The sequence below is a fragment of the Physella acuta genome, unplaced genomic scaffold (genome assembly GCF_028476545.2).
Source record: "Physella acuta isolate Inbredline_101_S28 unplaced genomic scaffold, ASM2847654v3 ptg001426l, whole genome shotgun sequence".
Taxonomy (NCBI): domain Eukaryota; kingdom Metazoa; phylum Mollusca; class Gastropoda; family Physidae; genus Physella; species Physella acuta.
The window spans coordinates 472954-499917 of NW_026732941.1; the positions used below are offsets into that span (position 1 = coordinate 472954).

At 35.8% G+C, this 26964-nt stretch overlaps 1 protein-coding gene and 1 pseudogene across 1 annotated transcript; both read right to left on the reverse strand.

The window, feature by feature from the left end:
- Window positions 1-22711: 22711 nt before the first annotated feature.
- LOC131927660 (histone H2A.V-like) lies at window positions 22712-23608 on the reverse strand (annotated as a pseudogene).
- Window positions 23609-23684: 76 nt separating this feature from the next.
- LOC131927661 (ribosome production factor 1-like) lies at window positions 23685-24569 on the reverse strand. Its single transcript, XM_059283417.1, is given in 2 exon segments — window positions 23685-24066; window positions 24068-24569. Coding segments are annotated over 2 exon segments (753 nt in total). The 5' UTR covers window positions 24439-24569.
- Window positions 24570-26964: the final 2395 nt, after the last annotated feature.

Here is a 26964-nt window from a genome sequence, read left to right on the forward strand (position 1 = left end):
AACACATTTTTAACGAAAGTGTTTATTGTCGTGACGAGAACGCAATAAATAATGGCGTCACATGACACATGTTTAAACTAAGGAATTTCAGGAACTAATGAATTTCAGACTAGTATAAATGTTTATTTTTCTTTATTATTTAAATATAAACCACACGTTTCTACTTTTTGTCTTATTAAAATATTATTTTTATTCTTTGGCCTTACTAAATTATTATTTTTGTGATTTAATGTGTGTCGACTGGAATTTCATATGGTTAAATCGAATTGTGATCTGTCCTAGTTTAAGTTGATTGTAAAAGCTCTATATCCAACTTTTGTAGAATAACGTTGACGTGTTAGCCATATTGTTTTGCAACTACTGTTGGTATATATATTGACCTCAGTATATGTAGAGAAAGTGTGGTCAGCACTATGCACAACCGCTTTGATTTTTAGCTAACGTGAGTCATGTAACTATCATAACTAGGTGGACTTACACACGATTACTAGTTTTGATTCCGTACCGAAATATTTCGGGCGAGCAGTCCAGCGCTCTACCACCAAACCACATTGTTCTATAAATTTTAGATGAGGTTAAGATTTAAGTTCATTATTGATTTATTATTTTTTCATTTTTAGATTTATGTTTTGAATTATGTTTTTTTTTATTACTGAAGGGTTACTAGTCACAACCGGATTTCATATGTCACAATGTTCCATTTAGCATACACCGAATTCATTTTTTTTTTTTTTTCAAAATAAAAAATAAAAAATTCAGTCAATTAAATACATTGATTATATCTCATGCTGTGTAGGTCTATAATATTTTTATAATATTTATATTATTTTGCGCTGTTGCTTTTTTACTTTCTCGTATATACGAAACATAGAGAAAGTCTTGTAATCGTGCAAAAAAATAAAAACTAAAGATTTTACAAATCTCGACGTTTTACACCTCACTGATACGGAAAAACATAATTTTGCAATCTTGTCCGTATGTCTGTGTGTCTGTCTGTCTGTCTGTCCGTGTGTAAACACGATAACTTGAGTAACTTTTGCCGAACGACACCCCCACCCCATGATATTTTTTGAGGTGGTAGGAGATAGCCTAGGAGTGTCAGAAAAAACTCGGCATATCCGGGAAAACTTCGTAAAAGGGTCAAAACTGACAAGTTGTATTTCCCTATAAAAATCTATATATCAACAAAATATATGAACATAAGATACTCATTTCTTGCCTTATCGGGTTTTTGAAAAAAAAAATTCAATTAAAACATATTACAACAACATCTCATGTGTGTGAATGCATTAGTGATTTTGAAAATCTGTATTATTTATTTTGACTGTAATATTTCTTATCCTGAACTATAATGTCGGTCAAAAGAATATGAAATATCAAAGCTTTGTATATGTAATGATTTGTCGTGTTACGTTATTTTTATGTCTTTTGTATTTATTTTATTAATTTTAATCAAATTTCCTTTGTATACTATGTCATTCTTTAGTATGTGTTCAAAAAATAAAACTTAAGGGAAGTAATTGCTTTTTAATTGTTTAGTACAAATTATTATTAAAAGGAACTTGTGAGCACCCTTTTTTAAAAAAAGGGAAATAAGTCATGGAAGTGGTTTAAACGTATGCTTATCTATCACAATGTTTTTTTTTTAAATCATAAAAAAATGGTTTTAATAAAAAGCTTTTATTTAATAATGTTCTAAAAAGTAGAAAAGCGTGGGTCACTTTAGTACCTATTGGATACTTTTACTAATATTTGAGAAGAGACCCACGCTTTCCTATATATTTATTTAAATAGTAGTGTATAATTTATTTTCTACTTTTTAGTGCATTATTACATAAAAGATTGTTATTAAAACGATTCTTTATGAATTTTTTTTTTTTTTGTATTTTACATGTTTTATTTACAATAGAGTTACATAACTAAAAACCATTGCGCACCTATTGATCGTGATGACTCGTTATTGAACGTGATGACACGTGTGGAGTAGTTGAATTGAACTGCCTACTAATGTGGTCCGATTTTTAATTAATTCATAAAAAAAAATAATCAGGCGACCAATTAAGTAAAATTGAATTACATGATGAATTTTCTTCATGTCTTGACCGATGTACCAACTACGAACCGTATCTGTCAAGTATAGCTGCCTGCAATTTTGCTCCGGCGTTTCGATCTAGACAGACAGGCAGACTGACGACAGACTAGCGAGGAAGTGCGTTAAATAAAAGCTTGTAAAAAACAAAGGGAAAAAGAATAATTATACAAGAGCGTGGGATGTTGTCTATAAAATAAAGTTAATCCAACCGCAGCTACAGTATTCTTTTAACAAAACAACCATCAGGTCAAAAAATGAAAGAAAATTAATTTTTTTTAGCTTAAGAAAATTGATTATGGTCGGCTGTAGACGCCTAAACGGTCTTCCCCCCCTTCTCCTGTATTTCCGCCCCTGTCTCTGATCTGCCAATCTATACCAACATTGATCTTGGTAATGACTTGTTTTTCCACACTAAAAACAACTGTTAGATTTTGGCTTCTTATTATCACGGTGACTGTATCCATAGCTTGATAAATATCTTTTACTTTAAGTTTGTGCTTAATTACATTGTAGTTTCTAGTTCTTGTGTCATGATTCTCAACATCATTGTACTTCTTTATTGACTCCAATTCATTCATAAATTTCTTTGTCAAGTTCTCCAACTCCTTGTTAAATTCATTCTTAAGTTCTATTATCTCTTCTTTATAGTTTGACTCAAATTGTCTTAGTAATTCTTCTATAGGTACGTTCTCTCCATTTTTGCTTATTTCGTCGACCGACTTGTTTATCATCATTGGTTTTCTACCATCCGATAGACTAATGTTCTCTTGATTCCTGCCATCCTTCGATGGACTTTACTAAATCACCTTGACTGGCATTCACTGCTGGACTTAATTCACGTTGACTGCCTTTCTCTGATGGACTTACAATACAATGTTTATTAATATTCTTGAGTACCTGCGTTTGAGTCAATAAAGAGTCAATCTTAAGACATTCTAATGTATCTGTCACCTTGAAATCATTATAAAGTTCACCCACTATTATATCCTTGGGTTGCAATTCTTGGATTATGTTACTCTGTTCTTTATTCTTAAGGTTGTAAATGTTTTCTTCTTCAATTTCTACTTTAAGTTCTGGCCGTTCACTTCCTTGTTTCATCTGCTTCCTTCTGAAGCTGTATTTTTTTCTATGTCAGCATCTGATTCTCTCATTACTTTTTGATGTGCTTGTCTGGATTTCTCTCTTTCCCTTGCTCTCTCTTCTTCTTCTTCCTCTAGTTGCTGTTGTTTTACAAACGCGAACCTGTCCTCCATCTTAATGGTTAGCTTATCCGCCATTGCAATCCATTGTTCCATACTAGACATTTTTATAATGTTATTCTTACTGATCTATAAATTTTATATATATATATATATATATATATATATATATATATATATATATATATATATATATATATATATATATATACTGCAATCCTACAGAGCTCTGATAAAAATATTAAATGCATAGCCTTTTACTATTGTCCTGTAATTATCCGGTGGGTGACCACTTGTAAATTTATTTTATCAACGGTCAAAGGGAAATAATCCAATAAATTACTCTAATTGTAGTTAAGACGTGATATCGTCCTTTGAAATGTGGAATTGTTTAATATACATTGCCTCATGTTTCTTTGCACGAAGAATGAGATAATGATCAATGACCTCACGATTTTTTTTTGTCTATTTCACACCCCTCCGCACACATTGTACAAAGTCCCTTCGCCGTAATATATCATCAAACTTCATTACACATAGACATTACACAAAAATCGAAATTATAAATTAACAAACATATAAAAACATACCCTCCAAAGTCTCGTCTAGGAAACCGGAGATCTTCCCCAGTTTTCTGACGGCCTGACGTCCCCTGCTCAGTGGTTGTCTCCCTGTCAGCAGGGGCCGTCTCTCATCCTCCTGGCCGTGTTGTGCTGTTGGTGTCTCGTTGGCTTTTTTAATCAGCTCAATCTTTTCAAACAACGCCATTAAGCCCGTACTGTGCAGATTATATATATATATATATATATATATATATATATATATATATATATATATATATATATATATATATATATATATACTCCTTGCAGTCCCCTCTCTTTCTCTCTATCACTATCACTATCACTACCACCCCCACCCCACCCCCACATTGTCTGGTGAGTTGTGGTCACGCTAAATGTTTACAAAGCTAAATGTTTACAAATCGTAGAGCCGTAGAGCCGGGTTTCTATTAGGGGCAGATAATTTAGTTCGATATTAAACTTACAGGAGGTAACTAAGAAATAACTAAGAGCAGGCTGCTTTCACGGGCGGGGGTTAGGGGAAAGGGGGTGGGGGTTAGTGTTTTAAAGCAAATATTTTCAGTGGCAGCATTGGTACTGTCGAATTCACAAATTATGAATTACTGAAAATTAGAAAATAAAACAACTAAATAGCGGCGTATGATACGCTGCGGGTCGGCTCGTGTGCTATAATTGATTAAGAAAGTAAAAAAAAAATGGATTTATGTCAATAAAAAGTTATCGATGCTGGTGTGTGGGTAGGGGTGGGGGAGGGGTTCAAAGGTGAGGGGTGCGTATAACACCTGACAGCTCCTTCCCTCACCCCAATCTCCGCAACTGCTTATACAGAACAATCACACACAATGTATCTATTGAAAAAAATCGGGAAAACTACTTATTCTTCCTCCAAGCTATTTATAGAATCGGAAATACTATAACAACAAATCACTACTACTTTACTACACCGTTAAAGTCAACATCGAAATTTCGGTCATGCAACTTGAGGTTGTAAACACATTAAAATTTAGGGTCATTAATCTCTTTCTAAACTGTCAATCACATTTGTAACACAACATTCTGTTTGGTACAAAAATGTAGTGCATTTATTTTCATCATTTTAATCAAATAACAGACGAACCAGTATCCTGCTTTTAAATGGGGGTTTGCATGGGAAGAACTCATACAAACGACACATCTGTTCTGAGTGGTTAGTCGCGTCACAACAACACTTTTAAAAAAATAAAGTGCGAGTGATCTCCCATAAATTTTCTAGTAGGCCTACATTCTAATTTTCAAAGTAAACTGGTTGACATCGGGCTATAATTATTTTTAATTTACTGATTTTTATATTAAATTAAAAAAACAACAACACAGAATAAATAGAATAAAATTTAATCGGAATAAAGCGGGAGTGATCTTCCCTTAATTTTCTCGTATATTTTTATATAACAGGAAGGAGGGGGGGAGTCAGCACTTACAGTCCGTAGGGGCTTCAGACATTTTTATTACGTGTGTAATACTTAAATTCTAAAAATAGAATAGAACCGAGTAGAAAATAGACTGCGCATTACTTGAGTGCCTTCAGCATGTGTGTAAACAGAGTTGTTTACCTTTTTACTTTCTCGTATATACGAAATATAGAGAAAGTATTGTATTCGTGCAAAAAAAAATCACTGAGTCGGAAAAACATAATTTTGCAATCTTGTCCGTATTTCTGTGTGTGTATGTGTGAATGTGTTTGTATGTGTGTCTGTGAACACGATAACTTGAGTACCGTTACAGCTAGGTTGATAAATTTCATATATACGTGTTATATCATGTTTGTAGTTCTGTATAAACTTTTCAGCGATTTCCGGTAACCGGAAGTGAAACTTAATCTACTTTCTATTTTCAAAAGCCTATAACTTGATTTGGTGTTTCAGATAGATACATGAAATTTCAGATGTGAGTAAAAGATCTAATCTTCTGCCTTGTATCAAATTTCGAGAAATTTCCGTTGACCGGAAGTAGTAATTTTCGCTATTCGCGATTTCTCAAAAAAATGTATGTAAATTTATAAAGTACTGATAATATTCAGCATAATATACACATTTTGTTATGCGTTCACTTGGTGCGCAATTCTTTTTTCTCCGCGATCCTATTCTTTTTTTTTAAAAAGTTGAAGTAATTAAAAATGGATTAAAAATAATGTCTATATCCCGAGTTGCCATCCCCCGTAGTGTGATATAAGCAGTGGCGTAGCGAGGTCGGGTGTTACCCGGTGTGACCCCCCCCCCCTCCCTCAGAGGCGTAGCGACTCTTCCCGGGGACAAACTTTCAATTTTCGATTTGCACCCCCCCCCCCTCAAACTTTTGATTTGCACCCCTCCCCCCTCCCCCGTCTCAAACTTTCGATTTGCACCCCCCCCTCAAATTTTTCTCTATATATTTTACTATTTTTTGAGTTTTTTGCCTTGGTGTCACCCCCCTAAATGGTGTCACCCGGTGCATTCCGCACCCCCCGCCCCCCCCCCCCTCACTACGCTTCTGTATATAAGAATATACACTATATCTTCATATGCAGAGGTCACAGAAACAAGTGAACTCTACTTCACTTGCCATATAGACCGTCAGGTTTCAAAAGGGAACTTTTTTAATTCAAGAAAATTTAGGGGAGATCACTCCTGGTTTATTCTTTTTAAATTAAAATATAGCGCAAAGAACCACTTCAGGTTGTGAAATTAGTGAGAAAGCAAAGAAATAACTAAATAGAAAAAAATTTCGACACATTTAAAATAACAAAGTATATCAATATTTATTAGAGAAACCAAATTATATGAATTATTAGTCATCGAAACACCATATAAAATACACACACTGATCAAGAGACTTAAATGATTCCGTAAACAATCTGACAATTGGTATCTATTGTTTTTTTAAAGAAAATTTTATTGCTTTTGATATAGAAAGTCGTATACATATCATTGCGTTCGTCTTGATAAGTAGATTTATAGATCTAAATCAAATTTGAATGAAATAGTTCATTTCTTTATATTTGAAAATTCGAAAATGACGCCATTAGTGTATGTGTACTTTCCGTAGTTTAATTTTGTGACTTAAGACGTCATTCTCTTTTTGCTGTCTCGTCACAACAATAAACATGTTTCCTCCTGCTTAGTGAAAAATGTGTTTCTACATTCGAATATTCGTTTATTTTTATTTACCTTCTTTAAATAAAATTTAATTTATACATTTAAAACATCCAACATATTATTTTTAACGTAAGTCCTGATCTTTAAGTTCTCCATATATCGCTGAACATACTGATGTCAGCCTAAAAAATATTGCGGACAGAGAGAGAGAGAGAGAGAGAGAGAGAGAGAGAGAGAGAGAGAGAGAGAGAGAGAGAGAGAGAGAAGTGTGCGCATGGCCTTTTATATATTAGGACTACGGGGGATGGTAACTCGGGATATAGACATGATTTTTAATCAATTTATAATTTTTAAACTTTTTAAAATACAATACAATCTAAGAGAAACAAAAATTGCGCACCAACTGAACAGCAATCAATGAGTGTATAATAGTGCGAATTATTAGTACTTTATAAATTCAATAGCGTTTTTTTGACAAATCGAAAATAGCATGAAGTACTACTTTCCGTCAACGGAAATTACTCAAAATTCGACGGAAGGCAGATAATTAGAGTTTTTACTTATATGAGAAATTTCGTTTATCTATCTGAAATAGTACTCATATAGTCTTTTGAAAAACCAAAAGTAGAATAAGTTTCAATTCCGTTTACCGTAAATCGCTGAAAAGTTGTTACAGACCCCCCCCCCCCCCCACACACACACACAGAGACAAACAGACAAAATTGCAAAACTATGTTTTTCCATCTCAGAGAAGTGTGAAACGCGGAGATTTCTCGATTTTTTTGCACGATTACAATACTCCCTCCATACTTCGTATAAGAGAAAGAAAAAAATAGTATAGTACTGACCACACTTTCCCTTCATATGCCGAGGTCAAAAATGAACTCTACTTCATCTGCCCAAGTGGATTATTTAGTTCTACCCTGAGTCCACTCAGCTCTAATGAGTACCTGACTCACGTCAGTGAAGTGCGGAAGGTTGGACAAAGCGCTGATATTTCCATTCCATCATATATGATCACGAACCCGATGAAATTCTATCTTATTTACACAAACGATCGTTAGGTCCTAAAAAAGGAAACTTTACTTTTAAATTCACTTGCTTTGAAAATAAAATATACACGTAGCTTACCTGACATTATGCTTGTAAGTCAAGTGCCCAACAAACGTCGATATATGACAGTCAGTAACTAGTCAGGTAAGTTCCGTGCGCTGTGTATTAACAAACCTAGAACTAGCTCTTCAATGGTACCTTCTGTTCCAAAAATATCCTTAAACACCTGAGTAAGATTTGTTACATGTCTTGTGATGTTTTTTGTGTCATGCTTGAGTGCACGCATATTATCAAAACTGGTTAGGAAACAAACAAAAGAATACCCAGCATCGTTTGGGGGTTGGGAGTGTGTGTGGGGGGGGGGGGAGATTAGTCCGTTCGGCAGGCACAACACTTTGATAATAAAAAAAAAGTAAAACTTTAATTTTCATTTTTTTTTCATTAAATTTTATCTTCTCTATGTAAACATTTTGGCAAAACTACCACACCAACCAGGCCAGATATTCACTTTCGTTTATGAATCTGTCCTGAAAATGATTTATTACATTTGTAAAATTAAGTTTTCTTTTCGAACCCGAAGTCCCGCGAGGCAGGTAAAGTAGACCCCCGCATATGAAGGGATAGTGGGGTCAACACATAACTCGGGGAACCGAACCCGAGACTTTCAGGTTGGCAGTCACTTCTCTACCTCTCGACTACACCGTCCAATAATTATTACATAAACTTTTTTTTAATTTGTGGGGACGGAAATAGACCTTACAGACCGATGTGATCTATAGTCACTTTTATGAACCGGAACTGGTAGGCAGTCAAACCCTAAAGCATTCGACCCGTGATTATTACTTAAACATTTTTTTTTCTAAACCTTCTATGAATTGTAGGGAGGGCCACAAACCTTAAACTACTAAAAGTGCAATGACGCCTAGAGTTACTATCAGGATCTAGTTATTATATCAGAAATTCCGTCCACCTTACTAATACGGGATTAAAAAATAGAGAATAATAACACTTCCGGTTACCGGAAACCTCAGACAAATTGACAGAAGCATACGTTTAGAGTCTGATATAATCTATACATCCAGTTTTGTCCAACTTACGGAAACAGTATTCAAGTTAACGGTTCTTGAAAAACAGGAAATCGAGTAAATACCACTTCCGGTTACCGGAAATATTTGAAAACATTTTTTACCTATATTATTATACCTATGTTCTAAATATTTTTAATACCTACATATGGAATTGCGTCACAGCCTAATTTAAACGGTTCTCAAGTTATCGTTTATACACATATACACATATACACACTACGAAATTAGAGATACATGTTGCGCTGGTTCAATGAAGTTCTAAATCAGACGGTGGTTCTTAGCCTAGGCTCGATCGAACCCCAGGATTTTAGTGAGTCAATCTCTGGGGTTCAGCGTAGGAAAAGACACACTCCAGACTCATTTATATCACGATCGGATTTTGTCAGTGCGGACGATAGAACTATTAAGAAGGGTTCGGTGAATATGCATATGAAACTGGTGGGGTTCGGTAAATCAAGTAAGGTTAAGAACTACTTTGTATAGAACATGTGCAGGTGGATGAATGGGGGTGAATGGTGTTTCTACTTTGTACCCTGTTCCGTTCGTCCTTGTTCAATCCTCGTGCTGTGAGTTGTGAATATCCGGTTTGTATCCTTTTGTGTACTTGTATATAAGGTGCATGTGAACTTGTGCAATAAGGTTATTCAAATTCGTCTATAAGTTTAGTATAGGTTAGTTCTCAGCAGTGGCGTCGCGAGGGGGGTGCGGACCGCACTGGGTGACACATTTAAGGGGATGACACAAATAAAAAAAAAGTTAAAATATATAGAAGAAAATGCTTTTTGCGAGTTCATTTGAAAATAAATAATTAGAGTTAAAAAGTATTTTAAGTACAAATTGAAGATCCCGACATGTTTTGGGGGAGGGGGGGGAGTGGCACCATCACATAAACATGTTATCTATAGAGAAAACACAATACTACATCCAGCTATATTAATAACCGACTATGGATATACTATGGGTACTATTAGCTTTGCACACTTTAAAGCTATCACCCTAAGTGGTGGGGGGGGGGGGTGCGAGGTGAAATCAACTGCTAAATTTACAGAGGAAATAAAAGTTTAATTGAATATTTTCAATAGCTTAATAGTTAGACGATGACCGGGGTGGGGTGACACCACAAGGTGCCGCACCGGGTGACACTCGACCTAGCGACGCCACTGGCTGGTTCTGAGTACCTCTAGCCACTATATCTTAGTTTTATACTCACTTTCGTACCATTTTTTACAATAGCGTTTGATTGTGTAGATAGTGTAGATATTTTAATCTATGTTTAGTAATCAACGAGACTTTATTTTTAATACGAAGTGACTACTCGGAAGATTTTTCTCCCCAACGTCTCCACTTAGTCGGCAAAAGATAGCTATGCGCATGCGCAGTGACCTATGGCTAGGGTTAGGGCTAGAATGAGGGTTAGGGGTAGGATTAGGGATAGGGTTAGGGATAGGATTAGGGCTAGGGTTAGGGTTAGGGTTAGGGTTAGGGTTAGGGATAGGGATAGGATTAGGGCTAGGGTTAGGGATATGATTAGGGTTAGGGATAGGATTAGGGTTAGGGATAGGATTAGGGTTGGTGTTAGGTTTCTGCGGTTGTAAACACACGCATGCGCAGTACCATAGAACACATCGCCGCGAAGGCAAGTCGTAGTTTCTCTCCATTGCGCATGCGTATCGCATGCGTATCTTATTCCGGCTAGCATCGGCCTTATTTTATTCTGTCTAGTGTTTTGTTAACTGTTTGTGGTCGTTTACTTCATATTTTGCGCGTCGTACTTGATCCACCCTAAAGGCGTGTCCGCGTTTCCGCGAGTTATCAACTCCAGAGGCGTAGCGACCCTTCCCGGCGCCCGGGGACAAACTTTCGATTTGCACCCCCACCCCACTCCCCACTCGAACTTTTCATTTCCCCCCCCCCCCCCTCCTCAATCAATCTTTCGATTTGCACCCCCCTCGAACTTTTCATTTGCACCCCCCCCCCCTCAAACTTTCAATCTGTTTTTCCAACCCATTTTGGCGCCACCCACCCTGAGGTCGGCGCCCGGGGACATATGTCCCCCGCCCCCCTGCCCCTCGCTACGCCTCTGCACAACACTACTGCTTTAGACAAAACCCGATCTAGCGACAAAACGAGGCGACACTATAAAACACGTGTGAGTTTACCGGTTTACAACACTGTATATCGTAAACAAGCCTTACACACTTACTTGTAAATATGGGAAAACCCATTGGTTGTCAAAAACTCTAACGGGGTAGATCCAATTGTGTTTATGACCTTAGGGTATATTTATTTTGTTATTGTAAGAATGTGTTTAAAAATTAAATTAAAATAAGTCTTGTATAATACATTTTACTCATATTTCATGCTGATAGAATCTTGCAGTATTTGCGTTCAGTAATGTATTACCAAAACGTACCTACATTTCTGCTTTCAACTTGTATATGTCTTTAGTAAAATATTCAACTTACACGCATTACCATATGTTCAATATATGTATTTAACCAATAAATTTCTTATTCAAAAAGACACGTCTTCTTAAAAAAAATAACATATGGAGATAATCAATTTTTTTCCCAAAATCATATGATAAAAACACAATAGGTAAATTTTTTAAAAATATATACCCTAATGAATAAGTGATCTGAACGTCGATGTTATGCAAATGTATGCAGACTTATTGAAAAAAAAAGTTGATCATAGCTGGGTTTTTTTTTTTTATTTTCGACATAAAAAAATCACAACACCCGATCTGACAAAAGATCTAAAGCCTTCTACGACTTGAGTTACCTACTGTAGGGGACGGGTGTTTGAGATGAATGAATAATGAAGCGAATCCAACCAGTTGTGAGGGTGGATGAATAGGGATGACAGAAATATCCAAACACACAGGTTCAAGTTAAAAAATACAAAGTTCTTTATTAGAAATCTATAAAATCTATTTCCTAACTAACTAGCCTGTTCAACACTCTCTACTACTACTAACTCTACTAACTACGCACTCCCATGACCATTCCTACCACACTACATTTTAACTTTCTACCTAGCTGTACATAACTACGTCTGCTCCCTAATACAACCTAACACCTTCTGCCGGCCTAACTTGCCGACCCACGCTGCAGTGGTCAGCTGACCGTCCCACGTGACCAGTCAGTTCCCGTATTTTTATTGGTCTCTCTCTGACCAACTAGCTACAGCCTGTTTCTGCTATCTACCTGACCTCTACGACGCAACCTTGCGTCATCACACCTACCATCTCTTGATTTATTTAATATTAAAATCTGAACATATTTACCATAATCATTATCTAGAAATGTCCTATATTTGAACATGTTCAGTTTAGCCAAGAGAAAAATTCTTATTGTCAATATTAAAGAAAACGCGGCAAAATGTATAATATCCCCAATTTAAACTATATATATATATATATATATATATATATATATATATATATATATCGTTTACTTTACGACGACATTATCGCAGGCACATGACTTGACAGGATGGCATTGTGTCATGTTTACTTTTTAAGTCAGATGACATTCACGTGATAGACTTAATAGACAACCTACATTCACATACTTCCAGACTCTATTACAACAAGACGTAGAATGACCTTTAACCTACTTCCCCCAGCAACATAACGATACAACACTAATACGTCACATCATAAGTGTGTCACTAACATATCTTTTGTTTAAGTTAAACCTTTTACAACACACATTCTCTTGTACCTTTACAATATTCTAATCACATTCATAAACACATTTGACGCACACAGTGTATGGTGTGGCCTAGCAGTAGAGCGCTAGACTAGTAACCCCATAGATCTCGAAATTCGAATCGAGGTTCAGATCAATATAACGTTAGGCAAAGTAAACCACACTATCCCATCATATGCGGGGACCACAGAATCAGGTGAATTCTACTACATTTGCCACACTGGCAGTGTTATGAAGTCACCGCAAAGTGGTTGTGCTGGTGACTGCAACGAGTTGACGTATTTATGTAGCAGTTTAAGCCTTGGATGAATAACATCAACACAGGTACAATTTTAAACGTTAATAATCTTGAGTAAAAAATGAAACACAGAGTGCTACCACGGAGCACAAGACACACTTCCACACGACAACAAGTCTAGCATTCAACTAACTTAATTGATTCACGCGGCCCCAACTTCACCCTAAGGTAACCCAACCTCAGCAGTCCCGCGAGGGGGCGGGGTGTCTAACCTGTGCATACATTAAGTCGAAATGTTTACGACTGGGACAAGTACAAAAGTACAAGCAATTCTTGTATTTGTATCTAGTAGGGGGGGAGGGGAGAAATTGGGGACGTACAGTTAAACACAATCAGTACTAATCCTATCACAGTTATTATGATCTTTCTAATCTACAATTAAACAATATAATAGCGTGGACGTAAATACAATTAAGAATTAAACGATATTTTATCCCAGTTCTTTATCCTATGCCAGGGGTCGGCAACCTTTTGAAGCGGAAGAGCCAAAAGTTACAATTTTCAAAATTTCCCTGATTTTAAAGAGCCACAAACACTTTTTTTTATTTCAAATATTTTATTTTTTTATTAAGATTATTAGTATTTGTTCAAGGAGCTGGAGAGCCGCATCTTGATATCAAAAGAGCCGCATGCGGCTCGCGAGCCGCAGGTTGCCGACCCCTGTCCTATGCTAATCCCAGTTATAACAGGCAGTCATGTTGGAAAGTGTTTTCGTTTTCGTTTTAGTTTTCAAGTGTTCAGTTTTAGTTTTTGATTTGATCTGGTTCTGCTGGTACCACAATAAAAGATCGAACCTACCATTGAGTAGAAGACAAAAGTGTTAACTTCATTGGTTACACACACATATATATATATATATATATATATATATATATATATATATATATATATATATATATATATATAAAATTTGCCAATTTAGTTTATATAAGATTCCAAACAAAGAAATTACTAAGACACATTAAATCTAACAACACCCATGCTATGGTTTTGGACTCACAATGACTACGCTGCTGATAGTTGACCCCGCTGTACACCACGACCTAAATCCGCGCTAATCCACGCTAATCTCTGCTAATCTCCCATATCATTTTTTGTATTGTGTTGATAGTGCACTGAAGCTATGCATTTGGGAATAAGAGAGAAGCTTGAGCTTACGTATTGACCAATGTTATTGATTCTTTTCTTAGTTGCAGCTGTCCCTCTGTGGTGCTGTGATGACGTGTTTTACATGTATGGTGAAAGCAGGCTCTTCGTAACCTCTAAAATAGGGGTCGGCGTAGTTGAGTCGGTAAAGCTCATGTTTGCTAAACCGAAAAGTCTCAAGTTCGAACCCTCAGGCAGATGAGGCTAGTTAGCTGGGGACAGCCACTCTTCTAGGAGAGACAACTCCAAAATCAAACAACTGCTGGCTTGTAGTTTGTTCTTGGTTGGACAAAGGCTATGGAAGCAAATCCAAAAAGAAAAACAGGCTGAAATCAGAGTCATTGGCCTCAATGGCGCATAACCAGTTGACACGTACACTTAATTGTGTTGGGGACGTGGTCGAGTCGGCAAAGCTCATGGTTGATAAATTCGAAAAAAAAAACACAACTCTCTAGTTCAAACCTTTGGAAGATAAGGCTCGATCCCCTCCAACACTAAAATTTACGAACGAAGAAGGAGAAGAAGAATGTATTTATATATAGTAATATTATTTTTTTAAGTTAAGTTGACAGTGTCTGTTATACGAAAAAGCCTAAGTTAAAAAAATTGTATTTACAAGTTGGTTCTGAAAATATTTATCTTAATTTTGCTTTTCAGTCTTCTAAGTGAATTTAACTTAACCTAAATGATGTTGACTTTAACTGTCGATAATAAAAAAAATAACAAAGGGTATTTAGTGAGTCATTTTGTTTGACAACATTATTTTCTGTTCTATCAATGTGTGTCTGAACAGCATTGAAATATACACCTACACATCATTAGATGTCACTTCATAGCATAATGTGTCGCGACTAAACCTCTTGTTGATTCCTGTGTCAATATGAAGATTTGTCACATATAGGCATCATGATGGGTCACTTCTTATCCATACATCTTAAAGCTTAATGCAGTTTCGTTGATATGCAAATGTTAAAACTCTAAACTGGATTATCCTTTAAAACCCCGACTATGTTAGTAAAAACATTTTAAAATGTGTATTTCAAAACACTTTGAATATCGAATAGCTTGAAGTATATATATATATATATATATATATATATATATATATATATATATATATATATATATATATATATATATATATATATATATATATATATATATATATATATATATATATATATATATATATATATATATATATATATATATATATATATATATATATATATATGGCTCCCTAGACCACTGCTTAACGTTCCCTGACACCTTAGCGGTGGTTAAGGTTTTTTAGCCGCGATAATAATCTGCTATGTCCTGTATCAAGTTTAATTTTAATGTCGCATATACACCTAATCAAGGGCGGTAAACAAGAGAAAAAAGTATTCTTTATAATAGAATGTGTTATTCCCCATATTTTAATCAAAGCTGATGTAAACAGATTTTTTAAATACGAAGATAAAACTTTATAAAAAAACATGTATATGAAAGACTTTATCTTCTTACTAAAGCACTAATGCAGGAGTTGCTACAGACTATAAGAGATGCCATGAGCGACCAATGCTTTTATTAAATAAATTACATTTGTTTTATTTTCTTTATTACTTTCTTGAATACGAATTATAGACGAAGTATTGTAATCGTGCAAAAAATAAACCGAGAGTGATCTCCCCTAAACTTTCTCGAATAGTCTACCGCCACCCCCACCCCCCCCCCCCCCCCGCCCCCGAACGAAATTGAATTTATATAGAAAATATATACTTTTGACAGTGTCCGCCCCCCCCCCCCCCGAAAATAGTTGTCCGCCCCCCGCCCCTACCCCTCCGAAAATTTCAAGTGCACCCCCGGAGAAAAAAAGTTTGGAAGAAACAGTCGACGTGTTGTGGATTACAATCAGAATTAGTTTGCATTTTTATGATCCTAACCACCGATGATGTTGAACATTAAGTTCACGTGTTTTTGTATCAGCTGATTTATGTGTCCACATTGGGAAAGTTGGTAAAGTTGAACTAAAATATATAAAGTTTTTAATGAATGAGATTTTATTTTAAGTGATGTAATCTAGATATGTGATACAGATCTAGATCTAGATCTAGATATCTAGAAGCTAGATCTTGATCTTCTAGATTCTAGATCAAGAAGGTATGTTTTTTAATAGAATGAATATTTGGATTAAATAAGTGGTCATCCATAAAGAACATCACGCTTTTGTGAACTATTTTTACCACCACTATCTTCCCCACCATTACATATTGTCATAAAAAGTCAGATCAGTAATATTAACTACTTTCTAACATAATTAACAAAAACAGCTATTTACAATACTTTTTTTATAAATGCAACGGTGTGACGACACACGCTTTTTACCCCCCCCCCCCCCTTCCCTCTCTTCGAAAAATTCCAAACCCACTTTCCACCTTCCGGTGAGTGTAATGTCATTTATCGAAGACCCGTTCGATGTAAGTTAACTGTAGGTTTATATATTTAAAAGCTAGTTTCCAATCTTGTATTTAATTAGTCAGGCTACATTATGTTGATATTTGAGTGCGACCGAGACTAAACTCTCCCCCCCCCCCCCACCCGTACTTACTTCTCCCACATAACCTAGTCAAATTAAAAAGTTTCTGTTGAAAATAAAACTGATTTTTTTTTCATATTGCGTTGAAGGCACACAGTTATTTTTTTTTTTTTATTTCGTTTTAAAAAAATAGAAAAACTTATCAGCTACGATTAATAAGTATAATAATTTTGATAATTGAAACCATACTAGTTGTAATCTAAAAGGGGAGATTATATGTTTAAACCTTGTAGCATTTTTATAAAACCTTATGCACTGATGATGTAAGCAGACAGTAGAGTGGCGCACACATCAAAAGTTGATTGTAGTGTCTCAACGGTCTGCCTAGACCACGTGACAGAAGAACAAGATATTATTGGATTGTTAACCGCATATCTGGCCAACTCGCATCACACGCTAGTAATGGATCTCTTGCACAGTATATAAAAGAAGAAAGCTAATACATCGATATACCTTGCTTGGTCAACATCCAGCTAGTCCAGAATACATAATATACAAAACAAGAAAGCTAATACATCGATATACTTTGCATGACTTTCATCACGGTAGTTCAGAAGAAATATACCTACCATCACGTAAACTAAGGAATTGATATCAACACAAAGACATAACGTAGGGCGTCAAAGAAGAAATATACCTACCATCACGTAAACTAAGGAATTGATATCAACACAAAGACATAACGTAGGGCGTCGAAGAAGAAATATACCTACCATCACGAAAACAAAGGAATGGATTTCAACACAAAGACATAACGTACGGCGTCAAAGAAGAAATATACCTACCATCACCAAAACAAAGGAATGGATTTCAACACAAAGACATAACGTACGGCGTCAAAAAAGAAATATACCTACCATCACGAAAACTAAGGCATTGATATCAACACAAAGACATAACGTAGGGCGTCAAAGAAGAAATATACCTACCATCATGACAACAAAGAAGTTGATATCAATACAAAGACATAACGTACGGCGTCAAAGAAGAAATATACCTACCATCACGGAAACAAAGGAATGGATATCAACACAAAAACATAACGTACGGCGTCAAAGAAGAAATATACCTACCATCACGAAAACAAAGGAGTTGATATCAACACAAAAACATAACGTACGGCGTCAAAGAAGAAATATACCTACCATCATGACAACAAAGAAGTTGATATCAATACAAAGACATAACGTACGGCGTCAAAGAAAAAAAAATATACCTACATCACAACAAAGGAGTTAATAGCAAAACAAAAACCTAACATACGGCGACAAACAACCCACATACCTACCATCACATCAACAAAGGATTTGATATCAACACAAAGGCGTACGATGTCAAAGATGAGAATCAATAATGTAATCGATATGTTAACACATGCCTCGATGGTCGAGTTTCTATTTCAGGCGTGACCAACAAAACTCCTTTATAATCCGGGGATAATGCGTCACTGAGTTACATTTCTTGTGCGAGGGACTTAGTGAGATTTTCTTAATCCGATTAGTACAATCAAACTCCTGATTCCTTCTTTAAATCAAAGATGTTTTTTTCGTTTCTTTTTATTAAGGTTAAAAATGCGCATTACTGTACAACGGCTTCAAAACAACTAATCCGAATAATTTACGGAAGACCAGTGTTTCTTCCAGACTTTTTTCTCCGGGGGGGCACTTGAAATTTTCGGGGGGGGGGGGGGGGGCGGTAGACTCTCTTCGGGGGGGGGGGACACTATTAAAAGTATATATTTTCTATATGTTACCGAGTCTATTTGCTTGTAGTGCCAAATGTTACCGATTTCACTGCTGACAGCGCCAAATGTTACCGAGTGTATTTACTCGTGCTACCTTTGACCAGCACACAACATCGACCACAATACAGATACTCGGAAATGCAGGTTTACATTGATCTCTTTATTACATGAATCAATAGAAATGCTCCACATAACAATGCACCAATGTTCCACAAAAATACAATGAACCAACTGACCCCCACTGTCCTCACTAGTCCTCACATAACAGAATGCACGTGTCCATAATTCCTATCCTCACATCTAACCACACGTCTACACAGTTCAGTCTCCTACTTGATACTCCCAAACACGTCTCTACAGTTCGGCTTCCCCTTCTCAACTGTCGCCTTCCTATTTTATCTCCTCGTATTCGTAATCGTATTCGTAATCGTAATCGTATTCGTAATCGATTCTAATCGTTGTATCAGAATATTAATTGCGCAACTCTGTCGTACAGTCTGATTATTAGACCACCTGCACTGTTGCGTCAGCCCAGTTTGGCCTTGGTCATGTCAAAGTTGACAGACTGTAATACGTTCTTATGTCTCTGGTAACTCTACTAGTTACATATATAAATTTTATAAATTTCTTTTCGTTCGGGGGTGGGGGGGGGGGGCGGTAAAAAAATTTCGAAGAGATGCCTGGAAGAAACTCTGCTGAAGACTTTATCCTACAATTTATACAAGACTTTGTAATACAAAAATAAAATGCAGATTGGTAGAAATGAACACAAAAATGAAAAAGTAAAAAGTAAACTTGGATGGCCGAAGAAGACGTGAAGACGCACAGCAGAAAAACAACGGACAATAGCAGGACTACCTTGGAGAACTGCCAAAGAAAGTTACTAAGCTGGAATGTACTTTAGTTATTCATAGTGCTGACCAACTGATTCACATTTTCTCTTCAGCCACATGTGTTGTTCTAGGCATTGAAGGGAACCAAATTTTAATGATGTCTGAACAATGTACCGATAGAAGGTCTAGTAAAGGGTTTTAAGGTGTAGTTCTGGGGAAGAAAGAGATAAAGAGAAAGAGTAAGAGAAAGAGAGAGAGAGAGAGATAGAGGGAACGAAGGAGAGTAGGACCAACAGTAAGATAAAACTTTTACTAAAAGGAGATAGATAAAGGCAAATAGATAAGACAAATTAAGAAATGTAGAGTGAAAACGAAAAAGAAAGCGGAAGATGGAGAATGAGAAATTCAGAGATGGAAGAGAAAAAAGTGAAAAAGAAAGATAAGGAGAGAGAGAGAGGGTAGAGAAAGAGAGACAATGAACTAGAATGAGGGAGATTGAAAACATAAAGGACAGAGTGAAAGAAAGTAGGAGGGAGAGGGATAGTTAAAAGTACACAGTGTGTGGGTAAACTTTAATTCCTCCAGTTGGCTTGTGGTCATGTCGTGTTATTGACTGAATCTCAGCGTCCTATGCAATAGACACACAGACCCAGCTGTGTAACGATTAATTAATCAATTATATCAGATTCTCTCCCCTCCTCATTTACATTAAAATAAACAACAGTTTAGTAATTTTCTTATCAAGATAAGTGAGTTTCAGATTAAATACAAATATGTTGTATAAATTGAGTTTTTTTAAAATATTTTCTAAGGCCGAAATCGACGGTTACGAAATGCGTAACAGTTACGTTTAATTTTAATACTAAAATAAATTGTGGATTGTCATTAAATAAAAAAAAATATATCGATACTTTTTTTTTTAATTATGAATTTAAGATTACACTTTTCTTTTATGGATTTGCCTCAATAGCCTTTGTAGAAGTTTGTAGCATTTGTTAGAATTTGGAGTTGTCACTCCTAGATGAGTGAGTTCCGAATTCGGCTTAGTGACAGGGAGCTTAGCCGACCAGACCACGTCGACCTCCAGATAATGATTAATTTTAGTTGATTTAGAATTTCGATTATTAATTACTGTTGATCTATATATTACTTTTATATTATATTCATGTATAAAATGTGTTTCATCCAGCTCAGGATCCCCTGTTTAAAGACTTTAGTTACTAAAGAAAACGGGCTTTGGTACAATCAAAATTCGAATCCAAATGTATTCTGTTGTAGTAACTACAGGCAATGAAATTAATTATTTTTAATATAATGGGTGGAAACAAGTGGTCATTAAGCAACTTTTTGAGTTAGTTTAATGATGTAAGTGAAATGCTTGAATTAGTATTGAAAGACAACACATAATCCGGCTAATTCAATTATTGCATCTCGTTTTAAAGTATCGACCACGATTAACCTTTGTGAGCCAAATTCAGATGGTGGCAGGAAACTGAGTTTTCAGACGCTTTTGATTTCGTATGAAGAGAGTACGAAAGAGCTGGGTACCAAACCGTATACACAGAGGACAATCCATCAATTTAGTGGGTTTCACTACTTGACTGGATTTCTGTTCCCACCGACTAGGTATTATACCCATCCGTTTAATCTGGCTGTGGATTATTACCCTGATTCGCATAGGTCAGGGTCACACAGTATGGGGACGAAACCGGAAATTTATTTCCACGTAGATTACATCCGACGACTTTTTAGTCCGAATCCGAAATTGCCGAAATTTGCGATGGTTTTTTTTTTCAAGAATGAGCCACACTGTTGCAAATAAAATAAAAATGTTTGTGCACCAGGTGTATGATATTTATACGCAATTACCTAAAGATGGTTATTTGGAGAAGACGTTTTTAATCTCGTTTTCCGACCACGGACCGAGATATCGATGTATTCGTGCGACGTTTAATGGCATGATAGAAAGCAGAACACCTTACACGATTCTGACATTCCCGAAATGGTTTCTGGAGAAATACCCGGATGTTGTGAGAAACTTGAAGACCAACACGGCCAGACTCACGACACACTACGACACGCACGCCACTCTCCAGGAACTGCTCTACTTCAAGGCCAAAGGTCACGCCCCACTTAAAACTGGACACAGGATCAGTCTGTTCCAAAAAAATTCCTAAAAAATAGAACCTATGTTGACAACCATGTTCATCCCGCGTTCTGTGTGTGAGGGAATGAGGAGGAAGTCGCGTACGTCAAAGAGAGCAGCAAACTGTCTAGACATCTCGCACGTGAAGTTGTCGCTGCTATCAACTTCAAACTCAACACATCATTATACGCGGAAGTTATTTTAGATACAATTTTACAAATCATCCACGTTAAGCTCAAAATTATTCCAACGTTTTAAAAAGGAGACGTCAACGACCGCACGTTATTTAAGGTCATGGTTCAAACCTCACCTGGATTAGCCATCTACGAGGCGACCGTTTACTGTAAGGGAAATTTTACAATTCCGTTAAAACAAACGAAAACGAGGACGAAAATCAACACCGAAACCTTTTGTGATAGTTCATCGTCTGCTGCTACAGATCTGTTACCGACACACGGGAAAGTGGGGGGAAGGTCATTGTGCGATTGAACAATCATCAGAAAGTTACAGACTGAGTACAGATTGCTAGAATGAAACCGTTTTGTTACTGCAAGGTTTGATTGCAAATTTCAACTCAATGAAAACATAGCCAATCAAAGACTGTTAAGATATATATATATATATATATATATATATATATATATATATATATATATATATATATATATAATAGGAAACTAACTGTATTTGATCAAGAAAATTCAGCCATATGTGTGTTCTTTAATTATAAAAAGTTGAATTCTAAATGCAATACCAAGTTAACCAAATGTTAATAGTATATCATCACTGTTAAATAATAAAGTATCTTTTAATAACAATTGTTCTGATGAAATAGTAGTTTTGAAAAAAAAAGTCACTTATTAGTTTCTTTTTTTTTAAATTCTAATGTTTCAATAATTGCTTTATTTAGATGTACAATAAAATGATTGTATAAATATTTTACCAGAATAACTATGTTTTGGGTATAGAAGAATACTAGAAGCAACATGGATGCTATAAACAATAAAATGAGTTAGCACAAGATTTTTTTTTCCTATTCCAACAGATATATCCTTACAGTCCCCCTACGGAGATTTTCCTTTCAAACTTTAAAAAAAAAATGAGCTTGAAAACTAAAAGGGTGGTTATGCTGTCTTTTGAAACCCCTTCTTTCCTATCAGTGATATGTGAATATAGGGAATAACACCGTCACCAGCAATGGTAGCTTTGATTAGGGAATCTAACTCTTCATCTCCTCTGATAGCCAACTGCAAGTGACGAGGTGTGATACGTTTCACTTTCAAATCTTTACTTGCATTCCCAGCCAACTCCAGAACTTCAGCAGTCAATTATTCAAAACGAGCCGATCCGCGGCGTATCATATGCCGCTATTTAGTTGTTTTATTTTCTACTTTTCAGTAATTCATAATTTGTGAATTCGTCAGTACCAATGCTGCTACTGAAAATATTTGCTTTAAAACACTATCAGTAGGTCGTTAAGGACGATAACCCTCCCCCCACCCTCCTTTCCCCCAACCCCTACTCTAACCCCCCTCCCCCCCGTGAAAGCAGCCTCCTCTTAGTTACCTACCCTAAGTTTAAAATCGTTTCATACTAAATTATCTGCCCCTAATAACCGTCACTAAACCCGGCTCTACTATTGTAAACATTTAGCGTGAACCACAACTCACCAGACCATGTGGGGGTGGGGGTGGGGGTGGTAGGGATATGCCTAGAGAGGAAGAGAGGAGGCTGGTAGGCTTGGTGTTTTCTATGGTCTCCATGAAGAGAATTATAATTATATGTAAAGATAGCTGCGCTATAAACGGCAGCCGTCGCTCCAACTCTTCCATGACTTGTAGTTCGCGTCTTTAAGTAACGATGGATACGACCGACTGGAAACTGAAGCCCAGCACGGCTGATCGAGATACTGCTTTGGCTTTGGCCTTTCCAGAATCCTTTCCAGCTTTACCACCAGGCATCTTGATAGTCAAATTCCGTGTTCAAGCGAAGTAAAATTAGTCGACAGGAGTCCCTCAGACCTTAGCTTTTTTTAAGAGTATTTTTATACAGACATTTACTTTTTTGAGCTAGATAATTCTATAAACCAAATTATTTTTATAGATTGAACTTTCTTCTACTTGTTTCCATTTCATGACGCTTGTGTATCCATATGTACATCTCAGACTTGGAATCAAAGGTGCCTTTCTGCAGGGACCTCAACCTGAGTATAAACCTGGGACCCAGCTCTTGCAAGTTTACATTCTCTTCATTTCTAAACTGGTACCTATGATGTCTGAAGAAAATATAATCTCTCTGATTGTGAAGGGTGACAACTCTCCTCCCCCTGTACTCTGGTCTATGGGGAAATAAACACATCAACATTCTTCCTATGGTGACTCCCAGTCTGGTGTTAAAGTTGTGGATGTTTACTTCAGGGAAGTGTTCTGTCATCTCGCCTAGACGCTTTAGTTCTTTACACAGCTTGACATTCATCATCAGCAGTTGGCCCATTGGGTAGATGGCATAGCACTAATCCATTAGGTTCACCGGCATCTTTATTAATTACAATCCGATCTGTGAAGTCGATCTCAATAGCCTGCGGCACAATCTTCTTTAAATCTAGACCTCTTCTGTATTTTATCACGGATTTAGGAATAACTTTCTTTAGCTCCTTACAGAAACTGTTTTTTGGTCTGTCACAGGTTGTGATGAGAATTTTAGGTGATGTTTCTTGAAAATATGGTGCCATTTCATCAAGCTCAAGATCTATTTGGGTCTCTCGGTGAGCTGGATCCACCATTGTTTCATCCGATGCGCGCATGCTTTCAATTGTCTTTGGTTTTTTCTTGGGAGGTGCCTTAGAGCCCATGGCTTTTTCTTCAATCCTTCTTTTCTTTTCTCTTCAATTTTCTCCTTGCGCTTTTCCTTTAAAAAATTCTTTATAAACCTCTACTCTCATCTGTTTATTCTTTATTTTTGGCATTATTAAAGACATTTTTAATTTGTGTAATTGGATATATTTAGATCTACAACGTCGTATTAAAAAAAACTTTTGATTAGTAAAACAACTGTTCATTCAATCACAGAAACAACGAGCAAATCATGTGTAGGCTAGTTAAAACTGAGCTTTTTTTTTTTAATTTTTTTTTTTAAATTTAAATTTTATTTTAATAATTTATCAATATATACAAATATTTATATTTTATTTTGAAGTTACATAGTATCATATTGATTTAGATCTATATGATTAGCCGTTTAGGTACTGCAAACAATTATTCTTTTTATATAAATTAAAATTACATTTTTTTTTTAATTTTTAATTTTTTTTTTCTTCTCTCTTCTTTTCCCGCCTCAGACTTAGCGTCAGTATTTTTTTTTCCCGGCATTAAAGTCTTTATGCTTATCGAAGTGTTCAACAAAATCATCCTATTCATTCCTTCACTTTTCATTGGTATGTAATTTTTCTTTATAGGTTCACATTTTTTTTTTTTTTTTTTTACTTAGCTTCAGTATAAACTATTACGAAACATCTAGACTACGATGTAATCTTTAATTCGATGAGCATCCTAAATTAAACTAAATTGTATACACAATCACTAAAGCTTTTATTGTAACTAAAAGGTAAATAAAAGTTTTAAAATATATTCAAATTTTTAAAAGTATCATAAAATGTTATTAAAATTGTTTTTTGTAATGTAAATTCAATATAATAGTTAAACAATAATTAAACGATTTTATTACTAGCGATTATATCTGACTGTTATGTTACTTTCGGGCAACAAATATATAGATTGTCTCCCTTAGCAATTTAAAAAAAAGAAGCCATAGGTCCTATATATTTGCATTTAACTTTAAGAATGTAAAGTAAAAGCTGGTCTCTCGCGTTTCTGGTGCAGCAATCTACAACATTTATGCGAATCAATTATGTTTGATTTAAATTGTTAGTGCATCTAAAAGCGTGTTGTATTTAAGAGTTTACTCTTGCTTTAACTTTAATATATGCTATTTGAGATAGCATTATCATTTTCTTTTTGTGCCCAAGACACATGGGGCCGCAATAGAGAGCTCTTTCAACTTGTGTCGGTCACCGGCAATTTTCATGGCAGAGCCCATGACAATCCTGTCTGTCCCCTTGACAGTTCTGCCTCTGCCGCGGTGTCCAGTCAAAAAAACCCTGGTCAAAAACCCCCTGGACAAAAACCTCCTGGACAAAAACCCCCCGACATAAACCCCAAAGGACATAGTCCCCCGTCTACATGAACCCCCTGGACGACCCCCACCCTCCCCCACCCCCCCCCCCCCCCCGCAATATAAACCCCTTGGACAAAAACCCCCCGCGATATAAACCCCCTGGACAAAAAACCCCTGGACAAAAACCCCAGGACATAAACCCCCCGCGACATGAACCCCCTGGACACAAACCACCGTGCATCTCGCGTTTCTCTTCTCCTACCTTACTTTCTATTTGAGCTATAGATTTTGTCACAATAGATAAACTACGTTGTAAACAAACGATATTTGAGACATTATTTTAACCATCAGTAGGTTAATCTAAACTTATAAGAATGTACACCTGACCTTTAAAGCTTTCGATTTGAAGACTCTGGAAAAATAAAAACTTATAGTTTAGCATAGGCCCACATCTGCATGCAAACAATAGCTTCTCCGCCTAGCTTACCAACCTTTTCAAATGTTGCATACTAATATAATCTTTTGACAAATAATAATTCCATTTCCGGTCTGTTAGCGAATTGATCAATATACAAGAATTGTTTTATGGTCAAATAAATGTCAATCTAAGAACATTATTCAACACTTGTAGAATACATTTCTACTCAACTCGTATATATATATATTGTAGAGTGAGATTTGTCGCGGGTAATCCTCGGGTTTTTTTCTAGCCCCGCGGCAACGCGCTAGAGCGGGAAAGCTAGTATATATATATATATATATATATATATATATATATATATATATATATACATATATATATATATATACATATATATATATATATACATATATATATATATATATATATATATATATATATATATATATATATATATATGTGTGTGCGTGTGTGTGTGTGTGTGTGTGTGTGTGTGTGTGTGTGTGTGTGTGTGTGTGTGTGTGTATTTATATAGCTTTAAATATGAAATAATATTTATTCAAATACAAACATACCCATGTTTCGCAGAAAAAAGTATTTAAGCATTTTATCTAGCTCTGCTAGAATAACAAAAACAGTAATCAAAGTATATGACTTTAATTATTGAATACTATTTACAACAGTTTCACCTTGCATGCCTTCTGAAAGTTTGTTTAAACCTGGCTAATAACTTGTTTTCAGTTTCAAGCACGCCTCCAGATTTTTTATTTGTTAATTGGCTTC